The following is a 19,055-nucleotide window of genomic DNA, read 5'->3' on the forward strand; positions in this document are numbered from 1 at the left end:
TTCTCCAGGTACGTCAACAGCGGGGACGAACATCTGGGCCGAGAGTACGTTGACTTCTAGTTCTTGTCATGGGAAGAGCAGAGGTTGATACCGCATGGTGCACTCAAAAGGGGAGTCCCGTAGCTGAACAGGGAAGGGTGTTCCAGGCATACTCCAGACTAGTTGTCGGATCCAGGTAGTGGGGTTGGTTGAGGCCAGACATCTTAGGGTGGTCTCCAGGTCCTGGTTAGCTCGCTCCGACTGGCCATTCGACTGGGGATGGAATCCGGAGGATAGGCTGGCCGACGCCCCAATTAGGGTGCAGAACGCCTTCCAAAACTGAGATGAGATTTGAGGACACCGGTCGGAAACCATATCCATGGATCTGGAAGACGTGCTGCACCATGAGCTGGGCCCTTTCCTTGGCAGAGGGAAGTTTGGGGAGAGGGATGAAATGAGCAGCCTTAGAGAACCGATCCACCACTGTCAGAATGACGGTGTTGCCATCAGATGGGGGAAGCCCAGTGACGAAGTCCAGAGAGATATGGGAACAGGGACGATGAGGAACCGGTAGTCAAATCAAATTTTAAATCAAATTTATTTATATAGCCCTTCTTACATCAGCAAGGGCGGTTCGTTGCTCCAGAGCCTTTCCGTTCACCTTCACACTCCTGGGCCAGACTACACTCAATCATATGAAGAGATTAGTCTTCAGTAAAGACTTAAAGGTTGAGACCGAGTCTGCGTCTCTCACATGGGTAGGCAGACCATTCCATAAAAATTGAGCTCTATAGGAGAAAGCCCTGCCTCCAGCTGTTTGCTTAGAAATTCTAGGGACAATTAGGAGGCCTGCGTCTTGTGACCGTAGCGTACGAGTAGGTATGTACGGCAGGACCAAATCGGAAAGATAGGTAGGAGCAAGCCCATGTAGTGGCTGAAGAAGTGGCTGAAGAAGGCCAGAAGGAGCTTTCCGTGGAGTCACTGCCCAGTATAGAGGTTCTGGATGTCAGGAAGCTTGGATCAGTGATGTACTGTGCCATACGCACTACCCTCTGTAGCGCCTTCGGTCAGATGCTGAGCAATTGCCATACCAGGTGGTGATGCAACCAGTCAGGATGCTCTCGATGGTGCAGCTGTAGAACGTTTTGAGGATCTGCGGACCCATGCCAAATCTTTTCAGTCTCCTAATGGGGAAAAGGTGTTGTCGTGTCCTCTCCACAACTGTCTTGGTGTGTTTAGACCATGATAGTTTGTTGGTGATATGGACACCAAGGAACTTGAAACTCTCGACTCACTCCACTTCAGTCCCATCGATGTTAATGGGGGCATGTTCAGCCCTCCTTTTCCTATAGTCCACGATCAGCTCCTTTGCCTTGCTCACATTGAGAGAGAGGTTGTTGTCCTGGCACCACACTGTCATAGACTGTTCTCTCTGCTATCGCACAGCAAGCGGTACCGGAGCACCAAATCTAGGTCCAAAAGGCTTCTTAACAGCTTCTACCCCCAAGCCATAAAACTCCTGAACAGCTAATCAAATGGCTACCCGGACTATTTGCGTTGTCCCCACCCCACCACCCATTTTTACGCTGCTGTTTATCATCCATGCATAGTCACTTTACCTCTACCTACATGTACATATTACCTCAATTACCTCGACTAACCGGTGCCCCCGCACATTGACTCTGTACCGGTACCCGCTGTATATAGCCTCGCTACTGTTATTTGATTGTTGTTCCTTAATTATTTGTTATTTTTCTATTTTTCTTATTTTTGTATTTCTATTTTTTTTAACTTCAGTTTATTTTAGTAAATACTTTCTTAAAACTGCATTGTTGGTTAAGCGCTTCTTAGTCAGCATTTTACTGTAAGGTCTACTCCTGTTGTATTCGGGAACATGTGACAAATAACATTTGATTTGATTTGACTCTGTCATTTTCACATATACAACAATGGCAGTATGTTTATTGTCAAAGCCAGGTGGAATGGGAATGTGTTGTGTGGCAGCCATGTTGAAGTGTGAACCAGACATGAGCCTCTTCTGGCCTCCAACTTTTCAATATAAATGTTTAGGCCCTCTTGACAGTTTGTGGCAAACAGGTCAGGACCAGCGTTGATAAATGATAATAGTGAGACTGGAGTCTGATTCTGAGAAGACGCTGAATAGACAGGGATTTCTCAAATCGGCTTACATTTCTGTCTAGACTTAAATAAATACGCATTTAATATGAGATCGAGCTATGCAGTGAAGCAAGTCTGTCATCAGAATAAAGTGACTCATTTTACTTTGTGTGACTGTATGGTCAATCATCTTATATTATCATCCAACTAATAATCAAAATATCCCCCTTTACTCTGTTTCCAGTTCCTGTGCTTGAAGAACATCAGGACATTTCTCTCCGCCTGCTATGAGATATTTGGCATGAAGAAGAGTGAACTCTTTGAGGCCTTCGACTTGTTTGATGTGCGGGACTTTGGAAAGGTAAGCAACAGGATTCATGCACTGAGTACGTTTACATGCAGACCAATAATTTGATATCATACTGATTGTGGCAGTATGCCGAGTACTGAAATAGTCATGTAAACACCTTACTCTGCTTATGTTAATTGGCGTGAGATCACGTTTTGAATGATTAGGACATGCAAACACCTTACTCTGTTTATGTTAATTGGCGTGAGGTCACGTTTGAATGATTAGGACATGTAAACACCTTACTCTGCTTATGTTAATTGGCGTGAGGTCACGTTTGAATGATTAGGACATGCCACCTTACTCTGCTTATGTTAATTGGCGTGAGGTCACGTTTGAATGATTAGGACATGTAAACACCTTACTCTGCTTATGTTAATTGGCGTGAGGTCACGTTTTGAATGATTAGGACATGCAAACACCTTACTCTGTTTATGTTAATTGGCGTGAGGTCACGTTTTGAATGATTAGGACATGTAAACACCTTACTCTGTTTATGTTAATTGGCGTGAGGTCACGTTTTGAATGATTAGGACATGTAAACACCTTACTCTGTTTATGTTAATTGGCGTGAGGTCACGTTTTGAATGATTAGGACATGTAAACACCTTACTCTGTTTATGTTAATTGGCGTGAGGTCACGTTTTGAATGATTAGGACATGTAAACACCTTACTCTGTTTATGTTAATTGGCGTGAGGTCACGTTTTGAATGATTAGGACATGTAAACACCTTACTCTGTTTATGTTAATTGGCGTGAGGTCACGTTTTGAATGATTAGGACATGTAAACACCTTACTCTGTTTATGTTAATTGGCGTGAGGTCACGTTTTGAATGATTAGGACATGTAAACACCTTACTCTGTTTATGTTAATTGGCGTGAGGTCACGTTTTGAATGATTAGGACATGTAAACACCTTACTCTGTTTATGTTAATTGGCGTGAGGTCACGTTTTGAATGATTAGGACATGTAAACACCTTACTCTGTTTATGTTAATTGGCGTGAGGTCACGTTTTGAATGATTAGGACATGTAAACACCTTACTCTGTTTATGTTAATTGGCGTGAGGTCACGTTTTGAATGATTAGGACATGTAAACACCTTACTCTGTTTATGTTAATTGGCGTGAGGTCACGTTTTGAATTATTAGGACATGTAAACACCTTACTCTGTTTATGTTAATTGGTGTGAGGTCACGTTTTGAATGATTAGGACATGTAAACACCTTACTCTGTTTATGTTAATTGGTGTGAGGTCACGTTTTGAATGATTAGGACATGTAAACACCTTACTCTGCTTATGTTAATTGGCGTGAGGTCACGTTTTGAATGATTAGGACATGTAAATAGCTTAATCGGCGTTCTAGCAGTTTATTTGATCTGTGCATGTGCTAGCCTCAGCCGATCGACCCTCCCTCTTATTACGAATGAAGTGAGTTTGGAAAAACTGAAGGTACGCATCTTAGAAAGAGTTTTCACATGCAAACGTTAAATGTCCCAACTCAGAAACAAAAAGGTTTCGCAAAAATAAAGTGGTCCCTGTGGTAGAACGTTTATTTTGATTGGTGATTTCTTGCATTTATAAAAGAAAATGTCCCCTCAGTAGCCTGATTTCAGATGTGTCCATGTAAACAGTATTATTAGGGAACCCGTTCTTGCAAAGCATGTAAATGTTTTAAACAAACTATTATATTAATCGGACTAGCCACAATAATTGTATTATTATGTAACCCTCCATGCTCACTGTTTCATTGTGGATACTCTACTCTCTCTTCACATATTTTGTTTGAGTGTTCCATCTCTCAAGCTGGAAGGATCCTGTTATACTTAACTGTTGTCAGCTTGAGAACACCTTGAGAAGAATAGTGCACACGACAAAGAGTCATGTAAGGAGATTAGTGTACTCTGTAGTGGGCTGTTTTAGGAGAATAATGTATATCATCACTGACTGTATGAGAGAATACTACCTATCACAGTGGATTACTTGAAGAGAACAGTATTGGCACGCTACAGTTGGACCTTCCTTTGTATGGACACACATTTACCTCACTCTGTATGGTGCGAGCATTTATCATCCTCCGTAGTTACTGACACAGGACAATGCTTCAGTTTCCACTCATTAAAAAGAAAACAGTTCAGTTGTAATGGGGTTAAAAGCCTTGTTTTGTCTTGGTTCATTGTTGTGATATGGCTATGTCTACACAGGCAGCCCAGTTTACACTAATTGGTCTTTTGACCAATCAGATCAGCTCAGAAAAAGATCTGATGTGATTGGTCAAAAGACCAATTACTGGTGGAAAAAATCTGAATTGGGCTGCCTGTGTAGACGCAGCCTTTGTGTCAGCGCTGTGTTGTCAGTGTGTGAGGGAGGCCGTGACTCTTAACAGCCATGCCGCTAGTTTCATGAAGTCCCCAGTGTGCTTTAATTAAAAGCAGAGGGAGGTGGAGAGGAGGGAGGCAGCTGGCCTCGGAAGTGGGAGGGGCTGGATAGATAGACAGACAGACAGAGGGACAGGATTTGTGGTGTTTGTTGCATCCTGGCAGACATCTCCCGAATCAGTTAGCCTTGACTGAGCATGGAACCGTGTGTGTGTGTGTGTGTGTGTGTGTGTGCGTGCGTGCGTGCGTGCGTGCGTGCGTGAGACCGAGAGAAAGAGAGGGAGAGAGAGTCATAGACTGACAGACAGACAGACAGAGTTTTTGATTATGCTTTTGCCTCAATGACCTATAACATCTGTCAGGCTCCAGGCAGCTCAGCTTGGAGTGCCTCTATGATCAATAGGAACCCTTAGCCTAAATGCCCAGATGGTTCCTGGGTAGAAAGTCTACTAACCTTTGACCTCTAGCTCCACCTGGGCTCAGAACTCCTCAGAACTCCTCACAGCTCATCAGAACTCCTAGGGCATCCAGGAAGTTAACTATGTGGATACTACATGGAACTCCAATCTCACGAACTAATACATTTACGAACTGACAAGCTAATAGACTAACGAACGAACGAACTAACAAACTAACTAACTAATTAATTAACTAGCTATGTATGTGGATCATCTAAATGGACTTTAGTAAAACAAAAAAATGACAATCATTAGGAAACCGCTAGGCTAATACACAGGTTATTTTCGATATAGGATTAGTAAAATATCCCGGAAATTGGGCAGAATCCACACAGATTTTGATCTACTTTACAGAGCAGAATATGATGTGATGGTTGTTAAAGTGTTTAAATGATTTCTCCTGGTATCCTGCTTGCTTGGTTGAGTTAAGTCATTTATAATTAAAACACAGTCTGACTGCTGCCAGTCAAGAAGACACTCTTCCTTCCTTCACACGCCAAGATACAAATCCCCAGAATATTCCATACACAAATCAACAGCTCCTTGTTGAATATGTACAGTATATGCAAATATAGCTCTTCTTGTTATGCTGGTGAATGAGGACCCAAAAGCGACGTAATAGTAACAGAGTCTTTATTCCAGTATTAAACAAATAATGATTCTCCTGGATATTATCAATGGTCAATCCAAAACAGGAACTGAAATCCTCTCGTCAATAGAGAGGAACGACTGGAGACGCGACCACAGACTGCAGGTCGCTTCAGGAAGGCACTGGCCGTAGCTGACATAGACACCTGCTCACACGCAGCATCTGAAGAAGGCAAAGAACACGACAGGGCGGAACAAGGACACAGGAACAGCAAACATCAAACAAGAATCCGACCAGGACAGAAGCGGAAAACAGAGGGAGAAATAGGGACTCTAATCAGAGGGCAAAATAGGGGACAGGTGTGAAAGAGTAAATGAGGTCGTTAGGAGAATGAGAAACAGCTGGGAGCAGGAACGGAACGATAGAGAGAGAGAGCGGGAGAGAGGGAGGAGGAGAGAGAGAGAGAGAAAGAGGGAAAGAACCTAATAAGACCAGCAGAGGGAAGCACAGGGACAAGACATGAAGATCAAAGACAAAACATGACAGTACCCCCCCACTCACCGAGCGCCTCCTGGCGCACTCGAGGAGGAACCCTGGCGGCAACGAAGGAAATCATCAATCAACGAACGGTCCAGCACGTCCCGAGATGGAACCCAACTCCTCTCCTCAGGACCGTAACCCTCCCAATCCACTAAGTACTGGTGACCACGTCCCCGAGAACGCATGTCCATGATCCTCCGTACCTTGTAAATAGGAGCGCCCTCGACAAGGACGGGGGGGGGGGAGGGAAGACGAACGGGGGCGCGAAGAAAAGGCTTGACACAAGAGACATGGAAGACAGGGTGGACGCGACGAAGATGTCGCGGAAGAAACAGTCGCACAGCGACAGGATTGACGACCTGAGAGACACGGAACGGACCAATGAACCGCGGAGTCAACTTGCGAGAAGCTGTCGTAAGGGGAAGGTTACGAGTGGAAAGCCACACTTTCTGACCGCGACAATACCTAGGACTCCTAATCCTACGTTTATTGGCGGCTCTCACAGTCTGCGCCCTGTAACGGCAAAGTGCAGACCTGACCCTCCTCCAGGTGCGCTCACAACGTTGGACAAAAGCCTGAGCGGAGGGAACGCTGGACTCGGCGAGCTGGGACGAGAACAGAGGAGGCTGGTACCCAAGACTACTCTGAAACGGAGATAGCCCGGTAGCAGACGAAGGAAGCGAGTTGTGAGCGTACTCAGCCCAGGGGAGCTGTTCTGCCCAAGACGCAGGGTTTCGAAACGAAAGGCTGCGTAATATGCGACCAATCGACTGATTGGCCCTTTCTGCTTGACCGTTAGACTGGGGATGAAACCCGGAAGAGAGACTGACGGAAGCACCAATCAAACGACAGAACTCCCTCCAAAACTGTGACGTGAATTGCGGACCTCTGTCTGAAACGGCGTCTAACGGGAGGCCATGAATTCTGAACACATTCTCAATGATGATTTGTGCCGTCTCCTTAGCGGAAGGAAGCTTAGCGAGGGGAATGAAGTGTGCCGCCTTAGAGAACCTATCGATAACCGTAAGAATCACAGTCTTCCCCGCAGACGAAGGCAGACCGGTAATAAAGTCTAAGGCGATGTGAGACCATGGTCGAGAAGGAATGGGAAGCGGTCTGAGACGACCGGCAGGAGGAGAGTTACCTGACTTAGTCTGCGCGCAGTCCGAACAAGCAGCCACGAAACGACGCGTGTCCCGCTCCTGAGTAGGCCACCAAAACCGCTGGCGAATAGAAGCAAGCGTACCCCGAACGCCGGGGTGGCCAGCTAACTTGGCAGAGTGAGCCCACTGAAGAACAGCCAGACGAGTAGAGACAGGAGCGAACAGAAGGTTACTAGGACAAGCGCGCGGCGACGCAGTGTGAGTGAGTGCTTGCTTTACCTGTCTCTCAATTCCCCAGACAGTCAACCCGACAACACGCCCTTCAGGGAGAATCCCCTCGGGGTCGGTAGAAGCCACAGAAGAACTAAAGAGACGGGATAAGGCATCAGGCTTGGTGTTCTTATTTCCCGGGCGATAGGAAATCACGAACTCGAAACGAGCGAAAAACAACGCCCAACGAGCTTGACGTGCATTAAGTCGTTTGGCCGAACGGATGTACTCAAGGTTCTTATGGTCAGTCCAAACGACAAAAGGGACGGTCGCCCCCTCCAACCACTGTCGCCATTCGCCTATGGCTAAGCGGATGGCGAGCAGTTCGCGGTTACCCACATCATAGTTGCGCTCCGATGGCGACAGGCGATGAGAAAAGTAAGCGCAAGGATGGACATTATCGTCAGAGTGGAAGCGCTGAGACAGAATGGCTCCCACGCCCACCTCCGAAGCGTCAACCTCGACAATGAATTGTTTAGTGACGTCAGGAGTAACAAGGATAGGGGCGGATGTAAAACGCTTCTTGAGGAGATCAAAAGCTCCCTGGGCGGAACCGGACCACTTAAAGCAAGTCTTGACAGAAGTCAGAGCTGTGAGAGGGACAGCCACTTGACCGAAATTACGAATGAAACGCCGATAGAAATTAGCGAAACCGAGAAAGCGCTGCAACTCGACACGTGACTTAGGGACGGGCCAATCGCTGACAGCCTGGACCTTAGCGGGATCCATCTGAATGCCTTCAGCGGAAATAACAGAACCGAGAAATGTGACAGAGGAGACATGAAAGGCGCACTTCTCAGCCTTCACGTAGAGACAATTCTCTAAAAGGCGCTGGAGTACACGTCGAACGTGCTGAACATGAATCTCGAGTGACGGTGAAAAAATCAGGATATCGTCAAGGTAAACGAAAACAAAAATGTTCAGCATGTCTCTCAGTACATCATTAACTAGTGCCTGAAAGACAGCTGGAGCATTAGCGAGACCGAACGGCAGAACCCGGTATTCAAAATGCCCTAACGGAGTGTTAAACGCCGTTTTCCACTCGTCCCCCTCTCTGATGCGTACGAGATGGTAAGCGTTACGAAGGTCCAACTTAGTAAAGCACCTGGCTCCCTGCAAAATCTCGAAGGCTGACGACATAAGGGGAAGCGGATAACGATTCTTAACCGTTATGTCATTCAGCCCTCGATAATCCACGCAGGGGCGCAGAGTACCGTCCTTCTTCTTAACAAAGAAAAATCCCGCTCCGGCGGGAGAGGAAGAAGGCACCACGGTACCGGCGTCGAGAGAAACAGACAGATAATCCTCGAGAGCCTTACGTTCGGGAGCCGACAGAGAGTATAGTCTACCCCGAGGGGGAGTGGTCCCCGGAAGGAGATCGATACAACAATCATACGACCGGTGAGGAGGAAGGGAGCTGGCTCTGGACCGACTGAAGACCGTGCGCAGATCATGATATTCCTCCGGCACTCCTGTCAAATCACCAGGTTCCTCCTGAGTAGAGGGGACAGAAGACACAGGAGGGATAGCAGACATTAAACACTTCACATGACAAGAAACGTTCCAGGATAGGATAGAATTACTAGACCAATTAATAGAAGGATTATGACATACTAGCCAGGGATGACCCAAAACAACAGGTGTAAAAGGTGAACGAAAAATCAAAAAGGAAATGGTCTCACTGTGGTTACCAGATACTGTGAGGGTTAAAGGTAGTGTCTCACATCTGATACTGGGGAGAAGACTACCATCTAAGGCGAACATGGGCGTGGGCTTCCCTAACTGTCTGAGAGGAATGTCATGTTTCCGAGCCCATGCTTCGTCCATAAAACAACCCTCAGCCCCAGAGTCTATCAAGGCACTGCAGGAAGCAGCCGAACCGGTCCAGCGTAGATGGACCGACAAGGTAGTACAGGATCTTGATGGAGAGACCTGAGTAGTAGCGCTCACCAGTAGCCCTCCGCTTACTGATGAGCTCTGGCTTTTACTGGACATGACATGACAAAATGTCCAGCAGAACCGCAATAGAGGCAAAGGCGGTTGGTGATTCTCCGTTCCCTCTCCTTAGTCGAGATGCGAATACCTCCCAGCTGCATGGGCTCAGTCTCTGAGCCGGTGGGAGGAGATGGTTGAGATGCGGAGAGGGGAAACACCGTTAACGTGAGCTCTCTTCCACGAGCTCGGTGACGAAGATCTACCCGTCGTTCTATGCGGATGGCGAGTGCAATCAAAGAGTCCACGCTGGAAGGAACCTCCCGGGAGAGAATCTCATCCTTAACCTCAGCGTGGAGTCCCTCCAGAAAACGAGCGAGCAACGCCGGCTCGTTCCAGTCACTGGATGCAGCAAGAGTGCGAAACTCTATAGAGTAATCCGTTATGGATCGATCACCTTGACATAGGGAAGCCAGGGCCCTGGAAGCCTCCTTCCCAAAAACTGAACGATCAAAAACCCGTATCATCTCCTCTTTAAAGTTCTGATAATCGTTAGAACACTCAGCCCTTGCCTCCCAGATAGCTGTGCCCCACTCCCGAGCCCGACCAGTAAGGAGTGATATGACGTAAGCGATCCGAGCTCTCTCACTAGAGTACGTGTTGGGCTGGAGAGAGAACACAATATCACACTGGGTGAGAAAAGAGCGACACTCAGTGGGCTGCCCAGAGTAACATGGTGGGTTATTAACCCTAGGTTCCGGAGACTCGGAAGACCAGGAAGTAGCTGGTGGCACAAGACGAAGACTCTGAAACTGTCCAGAGAGATCGGAGACCTGAGCGGCCAGGGTCTCAACGGCATGACGAGCAGCAAACAATTCCTGCTCGTGTCTGCCGAGCATTGCTCCCTGGAACCCGACGGCAGTGTTGAGAGAATCCATAGTCGCTGGGTCCATCTTGGTCGGATTCTTCTGTTATGCTGGTGAATGAGGACCCAAAAGCGACGTAATAGTAACAGAGTCTTTATTCCAGTATTAAACAAATAATGATTCTCCTGGATATTATCAATGGTCAATCCAAAACAGGAACTGAAATCCTCTCGTCAATAGAGAGGAACGACTGGAGACGCGACCACAGACTGCAGGTCGCTTCAGGAAGGCACTGGCCGTAGCTGACATAGACACCTGCTCACACGCAGCATCTGAAGAAGGCAAAGAACACGACAGGGCGGAACAAGGACACAGGAACAGCAAACATCAAACAAGAATCCGACCAGGACAGAAGCGGAAAACAGAGGGAGAAATAGGGACTCTAATCAGAGGGCAAAATAGGGGACAGGTGTGAAAGAGTAAATGAGGTCGTTAGGAGAATGAGAAACAGCTGGGAGCAGGAACGGAACGATAGAGAGAGAGAGCGGGAGAGAGGGAGGAGGAGAGAGAGAGAGAGAAAGAGGGAAAGAACCTAATAAGACCAGCAGAGGGAAGCACAGGGACAAGACATGAAGATCAAAGACAAAACATGACACTTCTTAATCCTTCTCTACCATAGAAAATATAACTGGAAAAATGACAGTAGCTGCTGACGAAGAATTGATTCATTTCGCCATCATAGGTGGCATTCCTATTGCTGTATCAATAAGGACATGGAGAGTTGACTGATTACTTTACTGATATCACACCCCATACATCCTCTCTCTCTCTCTCTCTCTCAATTCAATGGGCTTTATTGCCATGGGAAACATATGTTTACATTGCCAAAGCAAGTGAAATAGATAATAAACAAAAGTGAAATAAATAATGAACAGTAAACATTACCCTCACAAAGGTTCCAAAAGAATGAAGACATTTCAAATGTCATTTTATGTCAATATACAGTGTTGTAACGATAAAGTACAAAAGGAAAATAAATAAACATAAATATGGGTTGTATTTATAATGGTGTTTGTTCTTCACTGGTTGCCCTTTTCTTGTGGCAACAGGTCACATCTTGCTGCTGTGATGGCACACTGTGGTATTTCACCCAGTAGATATGGGAGTTTATTAAAAATGGGTTTGTTTTCTAATTCTTTGTGGATCTGTGTAATCTGAGGGAAATATGTGTCTCATTAATATGGTCATACATTTGGCAGGAGGTTAGGAAGGGCATCTCAGTTTCCACCTCATTTTGTGGGCAGTGAGCACACAGCCTGTCTTTTCTTGAGAGCCAAGTCTCCATATGGTGGCCTTTCTCAATAGCAAGGCTATGCTCACTGAGTCTGTACATATTCAAAGCTTTCCTTAAGTTTGGTTCAGTCACAGTGGTCAGGTATTCTGCCACAGTGTACTCTCTTTTTAGGGCCAAATAGCATTCTAGTTTTCTCTGTTTTTTAAATAATTCTTTCCAGTGTGTCAAGTAATAATCTTTTTGTTTTCTCATTTGGTTGGGTCTAATTGTGTTGCTGTCTTTGGGCTCTTTGGGGTCTGTTTGTGTTTGTGAACAGAGCCCCAGGACCAGCTTGCTTAGGGGACTCTTCTCCAGGTTCATCTCTCTGTAGGTGATGGCTTTGTTATTGGAAGGTTTGGGAATCGCTTCCTTTTAGGTGGTTGTAGAATTTAACGGCTCTTTTCTGGATTTTGATCATTAGCGGGTATCGGCCTAATTCTGCTCTGCATGCATTATTTGGTGTTTTATATTGTACACAGAGGATATTTTTGCAGAATTCTGCATGCAGAGTTTAAATTTGGTGTTAGTCCCATTTTGTGAATAATTGGTTGGTGAGCGGACGCCAGACCTCACAACCATAACGGGCAATGGGTTCTATAACTGATTCAAGTATTTGCCAGATCTCTCTCTCTTCCTCTCTCTCTCCCTCCCCACACCTTCTTGTTGTAAAGGAGTTACTGTATGTTGATATGTCATTGATCTGTGATGAACTGGTTCTGTTCGGGCGTTTGCTTATTTAGTTCCAATAGAAGCATTTAGGATGTTCTGGCCTCAACCTTAAGTGCAGTATAAAATAGATGGCCCTTCATTTGATTTGGTGTTATGCTGTATTCTTGACACACACTGTACATTCAAATCTAATTCTTAGCAATGCAATAGATCTTCTCTAGTCAGTCGAGTGGGTTCCACTCTGTGCACATGGAATTGGATAGCCATAAAGTCAGATGGTTGCCCTGGCTATAATGCCAGGCTAGGCCTGCGTCCCAAATGGCACCGTATCTATATAGTGCACTACTTTTGATCAGAGCCCAAGGGCCCAGTTCAATAGTAGTGTGCTATGCAGGGAATAGGGTGCCATTTGGGACTCTACCAAGCTCTTCAGGTGGTAATGGAGCGGAGAGAACAGGAAATGGGAGAATCTGCCTGTCATTCACCTTCTACCGTTAGAAACCAGGCTTTTACATGTTGTCTTCACATGGGGCAGAAATACACATGGCAATATTGTTGCAATATAGTCCTACCTTTCACAAGAAAAAAAGTTACCATGATGTGATACATGCATTTTGAACTTCCATCCATGGGCTACTGAGATGTGCTGCCTGTCAACCCTGAGCATTGATAATTGATCATGCTGATAGCAGAGAGTAGGCCGTGGCCCGTAGAATAGCCAGGTTTAGACATTGCATATAATTTAACAGATCCATTTCATGTCATGCTGTTCATAGAAATTATTTATTATACACTATATATGCAAAAGTATGTGGACACCTCTCAAATGACTGGATTCTATCACGGGTGTGGCTATTTCAGCCACACCCGTTGTTGACCGGTGTATAAAATCGAGCACACAGCCATACAATCTCCATAGACAAACATTGGCAGTAGAATGACCTTGCTGAAGAGTTCAGTGACTTTCAACGTGGCTCCGTCATAGGATGCCACCTTTCCTTTTTCAAGTCAGTTTGTCAAATTTCTGCCCTGCTAGAGCTGCCCCGAGTTCCAAATTGCCTCTGGAAGCAATGTCAGTACAAGAACTGTTCGTCGGGAGCGTCATGAAAGGGGTTTGCATGGCCGAGCAGCCGCACACAAGCCTAAGATCACCATACGCAATGCCAAGCATTGGCTGGAGTGGTATAACGCTCGCCGCCATTGGACTCTGGAGCAGTGGAAATGCCAGGAGAACGCTACCTGCCCCAATGCATAGTGCCAACTGTAAAGTTTGGTGGAGGAGGAATAATGGTCTCGGGCTGTTTTTCATGGTTTGGGCTAGGCCCCTTAGTTCCAGTGAAGGGAAAACACTACAGCATACAATGACATTCTAGACGATTCTGTGCTTCCATCTTTGTGGCAACAGTTTGGGGAAGGCGCTTTCCTGTTTCAGCATGACAATGCCCCCGTGCACAAAGCGAGGTCCGTTCAGAAGTGGTTTGTCGAGATCGATGCGGAAGAACTTGACTGGCCTGCACAGAGCCCTGACCTCAACCCTATCAAACACCTTTGGAATGAATTGGAACGCCGACTGCGAGCCAGGTCTAATCGCCCAACATCAGTGCTCGACCTCACTAATGCTCTTGTGGCTGAATGGAAGCAAGTCCCTGCAGCAATGTTCCAACATCTAGTGGAAAGCCTTCCCAGAAGAGTGGAGGCTGTTTTAGCAGCAAAGGGGGGACCAACTCCATATTATTAATGCCTATTATTTTGGAATGAGATGTCTGATGAATACTTTTGGCCATGTAGTGTAATTTACTGGTTTCTCGCAGTTATTGATCCCGGGAAAAGGGAGTGGGTTTGGGAGGTAAATCTCGGTAAGCCGGTTCCCACTATTCAACCCTAGCCTAGTCTCTGTCTGCTATAGCCGTGTTTGCATTTCCCCTGCTCTCACATCATAGCATTGGGAAAACACACACAGATGCAATCTGCAGTACTTTTTTTCACTTCATTGCAAAACATATGTTTAGCACATCTGTCATGTAGACATACTGGGTAGCTCCGAGAGTGAAGGGGAGCATTGGTTAGATGAGACAGCTGTCACAGGACTACTTATATAGGAAAGGTGCTCTATATAAAAAGTATACAAAAACAATCCTGTATGTGTCATTTTATTATGATAGCGACTACAACATCCAGGAAGGGTCATGTTTTGTAGCACATACATCATTTCAACCATACGTTGATTTCATTCTATTACTAAATACATAGTAGTTCGACAGTATTTTTGTTTGTTTATTGCAATGTCCAATTATTGAAACCATGATTATTTGTCTAATTGTCATTTTGGAACCTCAGGGGCCCTAAGCACATTGATGGTGTCCCCCTCACAAAGGGAAGAGCAGGAAGCCACTGAAGGTGTTGTAGAAAAACATGGTATCATAGAGTCCCATGTGTTGGGGAAGGACTGTGTAGATCGCATCTACCTCCTCCAGCTCTAGAATAAATGCATTGGACACATGCTCACCAGAACCTTTAAGGTCACTGGCACCCTTCAGACTAAATGCATCCTTCTTCTTGTTCCCAATAATCACTGTGTTCATGTAAATTGCAGCTGTATTGGTGGTGAACACAATGTACTTACCAGTCTTTGCATTGTATGCTGCTCCAATGTTGGTGATTACACTTGTGAAGATCAGTTGGGAAGCCTGGTTAACACCAAAGGGCCCTATATGTTCATCAACTAAATCAATCAAACCAGCAGAGAAGGCCACCGTTGGTGTGTCTGGAGGTTATGGTAGAGGAAACACATTGGGTTAGTTTGTGTGAACTTCTGGATTTTCCACAGATTTCCATACTTACTGGATACTGCGTATATTTGTTTTACAGTACCTGTGTTCTTGCTCTCCAGTTCCCTCTATGATGTTCTCAATGGCTGTCACTCTGGCCTGCATAACTGCCTGTTCTGGAGCTTGTGTTGAAATCATAAACAACAATAGCTTTAAACAGTTTTCCAATTTTTGGGGGGTTAATGGATTTTATGTTAGTGGTAGCCTTACAAGCCAAGGCTTCTGCAAGCCAGAACGGTTCACAGGAGCAGGAGCCAATCTCCTGTTTCTGTAATGTGAGGCAGCTTGATGTACAAGTACAACCCTCTGGACAGGATGCTAGTCTATTGCAGGGCATTACTCCCAATTTATCTCCTTAATGCTGAATGCGAAGAAGACATTGGGTCCCATTTTTACAGTCTTTGGTATGACTCCCAACCTTCCAATCCAGGGCAGACACTCTAACCACAAGTCCACTGAGTTGGTGGAATTACTATGTAGGAGCAACTTTAATCCTGATTGAATTCTACATTTTGCTTCACTGCAACTGACCTACCACATTAGTTTACATTTGATCCAGACTTAACCTGATATGATCTCTTTCTTCAATTCCTCTACCTGGCTCTCACTGACTCAGTCTGGTCTGAAGGGCTGACAGCTCCACTGCTTATTCTGGCATTACGGATAAAAAGCATTGTTAAATCTGATGATCTGTAAATGAACAAACATTTTCATTATCCACAAATATGTATTATTACAGCACCTGCATTCTCTCTCTCCAAGTTGTCCACCTTACTAGTCAGGGTGTGCACCATGTTTCTCAGTGCTTTCAGCTCATTCCAGATGTCAATATTGGTGGCCTGGTCAGTTGTTTTTTGCGAGTTGTTTCTCCACTCTACGTGACCCCATGCCCCAGACAGACAGAACAGCAACGCTGACAGACAGAACAGCCCCAGACAGACAGAACAACAACGCTGACAGACAGAACAGCCCCAGACAGACAGAACAGCCCCAGACAGACAGAACAGCACCGCTGACAGACAGAACAGCCCCAGACAGACAGAACAGCCCCAGACAGACAGAACAGCAACGCTGACAGACAGAACAGCCCCGGACAGACAGAACAGCAACGCTGACAGACAGAACAGCCCCAGACAGACAGAACAGCAACGCTGACAGACAGAACAGCCCCAGACAGACAGAACAGCAACGCTGACAGACAGAACAGCCCCAGACAGACAGAACAGCAACGCTGACAGACAGAACAGCCCCAGACAGACAGAACAGCAACGCTGACAGACAGAACAGCCCCAGACAGACAGAACAGCAACGCTGACAGACAGAACAGCAACGCTGACAGACAGAACAGCCCCAGACAGACAGAACAGCAACGCTGACAGACAGAACAGCCCCAGACAGACAGAACAGCAACGCTGACAGACAGAACAACCCCAGACAGACAGAACAGCAACGCTGACAGACAGAACAGCCCGAGACAGACAGAACAGCAACGCTGACAGACAGAACAGCCCCAGACAGACAGAACAGCACCGCTGACAGACAGAACAGCCCCAGACAGACAGAACAGCCCCAGACAGACAGAACAGCAATGCTGACAGACAGAACAGCCCCAGACAGACAGAACAGCCCCAGACAGACAGAACAGCCCCAGACAGACAGAACAGCCCCAGACAGACAGAACAGCCCCAGACAGACAGAACAGCAACGCTGACAGACAGAACAGCCCCAGACAGACAAAACAGCAACGCTGACAGACAGAACAGCCCCAGACAGACAGAACAGCAACGCTGACAGACAGAACAGCCCCAGACAGACAGAACAGCAACGCTGACAGACAGAACAGCCCCAGACAGACAGAACAGCCCCAGACAGACAGAACAGCCCCAGACAGACAGAACAGCAACGCTGACAGACAGAACAGCCCCAGACAGGCAGAACAGCAACGCTGACAGACAGAACAGCCCCAGACAGACAAAACAGCAACGCTGACAGACAGAACAGCCCCAGACAGACAGAACAGCAACGCTGACAGACAGAACAGCCCCAGACAGACAGAACAGCCCCAGAAAGACAGAACAGCCCCAGACAGACAGAACAGCAACGCTGACAGAACTACAACACCTCTCGTTTTGATATGAATAACCCTATTCAGTAATGATGCAGTCTATGAGTCTCAGTGCCCATCTGTATACACGCAAACGTTTACGTGAAGTAATACGTGAGAAAGCAACAGGTTGTGGATGGAACATTTACAGAAAACACCTTGGCCGTGAGCTAAACAGTTTTTTTCTAACCAAGCCATCGCATGAGAAATCCCCACATGGAACTTCAGTCAAACGTTTATTTTAGGTCGAAGGACCCGGAGAATAGGGAACATAGAGATTGATCGTCTATGTCTGGAAATTCTATTCTGATGTTCTTTATCATAATCAAAGAAAGAATATTGACACACACCTAAAACGTTTGTTAGGTGCTGACTAACAGAAGAATATCTCTATCATTTTAGAGACACATTCTGCCAGAGGAAAGAATGACATGTCACCAATATAAACAGAAGCTACTGACATGTTGTTAACTCTGCTGTGAGGGCATAACTAAAGAAGTCTGATCTGTCCAATAGACCGTTTGTACATCTGCATGTCTCTGAGGGACCATACTGTAGGTCATCAATCATATGATTCCATATGGAAACATCCAGGCAGCACTTCCTATTTTAACATCAGCTGATATGATAGGAAGATATAGAGAAGAGACATTACCTCATAGACTCCATCAACCACAGCTGCAGACGGCATATTACAGTCTCTAGATGATTCAGCCTCTAACTCGGACCACAGTTCAACAAGATTCCCGGAGTTCACTGATTGGCGTTCACACACTGTGCTGTACTGTACTGTAGGCTACATGCTTTAGTCAGTTTAAGCACGCTTCAGGACAAGCAGTGTGTTGTCAATATTGAACTGTCAGCTCGCTCTTTGTACATGATGTCACGGTGGAGGTTGAAAAGAAACGTCAGCAGAGGCAGATTTAGACACATTTTAAACATTAGAAATGAAAGAGGACCCAGCTGAGGATGTATTTTAGATAAATGTCATTGCCTTAATATTACCAATGGTGTGCTATTTAGCTTGTTCATGTTGAAAGCACACATTTGTTTTGTCATGAGTTTTAATTCCTTTATCGGGACTTAAAAGCTATCATATGTTTACTAGTGGTGAGTTTGTAGATGTGTTCACATTTATGCCTGCCTGACCAGCATTTTGAAAAGGAGGGCAAACATCATTAAGTACGCCACAGGATACTAATGAACGGTTCCTGACTCCATTTTAACAGCGCCCCCCCTCTCCTCTTATTTTCCCCCTTCTCTCTCTCTCTTTGATGTGGCCAGTGACCCTGCTGTCTCCCTCCTCACACAGAGACTATGAACTCAGCTGGTTCAGAAACCATGTATGTTGGACCACACCAGCCCTCAGGAGGAGAGGAGAGGAAAAGAGAAGAGAGGATGAGAGGAGAGCAGTGGAGAGGATAAGGACGGGGAGAAGAGGAATGTAGAGGAGAGGGGAGGAGAGGAGAAGAAAAGAGAGGAGAACAGAAGAGAGGAGAGGAGATGGGAAGTGAGGGGAGGAGAAGAGAACAGAGG

At 46.1% G+C, this 19,055-nt stretch overlaps 1 protein-coding gene across 2 annotated transcripts in view; it reads left to right on the plus strand.

Moving 5' to 3' along the window:
• Nucleotides 1–19,055, plus strand: part of LOC139583652 (guanine nucleotide exchange factor VAV3) — a 143,147-nt gene that overhangs the window by 21,724 nt on the left and 102,368 nt on the right. For both annotated transcript variants that reach the window (XM_071414942.1, XM_071414943.1), the window contains exon 2: nucleotides 2,342–2,458. In XM_071414942.1, the coding sequence (XP_071271043.1) occupies nucleotides 2,342–2,458 (117 nt within the window). The remainder of the gene's footprint in view (nucleotides 1–2,341; nucleotides 2,459–19,055) is intronic.

The sequence above is a fragment of the Salvelinus alpinus genome, chromosome 8 (genome assembly GCF_045679555.1).
Source record: "Salvelinus alpinus chromosome 8, SLU_Salpinus.1, whole genome shotgun sequence".
In the NCBI taxonomy this organism is placed as follows: Eukaryota; Metazoa; Chordata; class Actinopteri; order Salmoniformes; family Salmonidae; genus Salvelinus; species Salvelinus alpinus.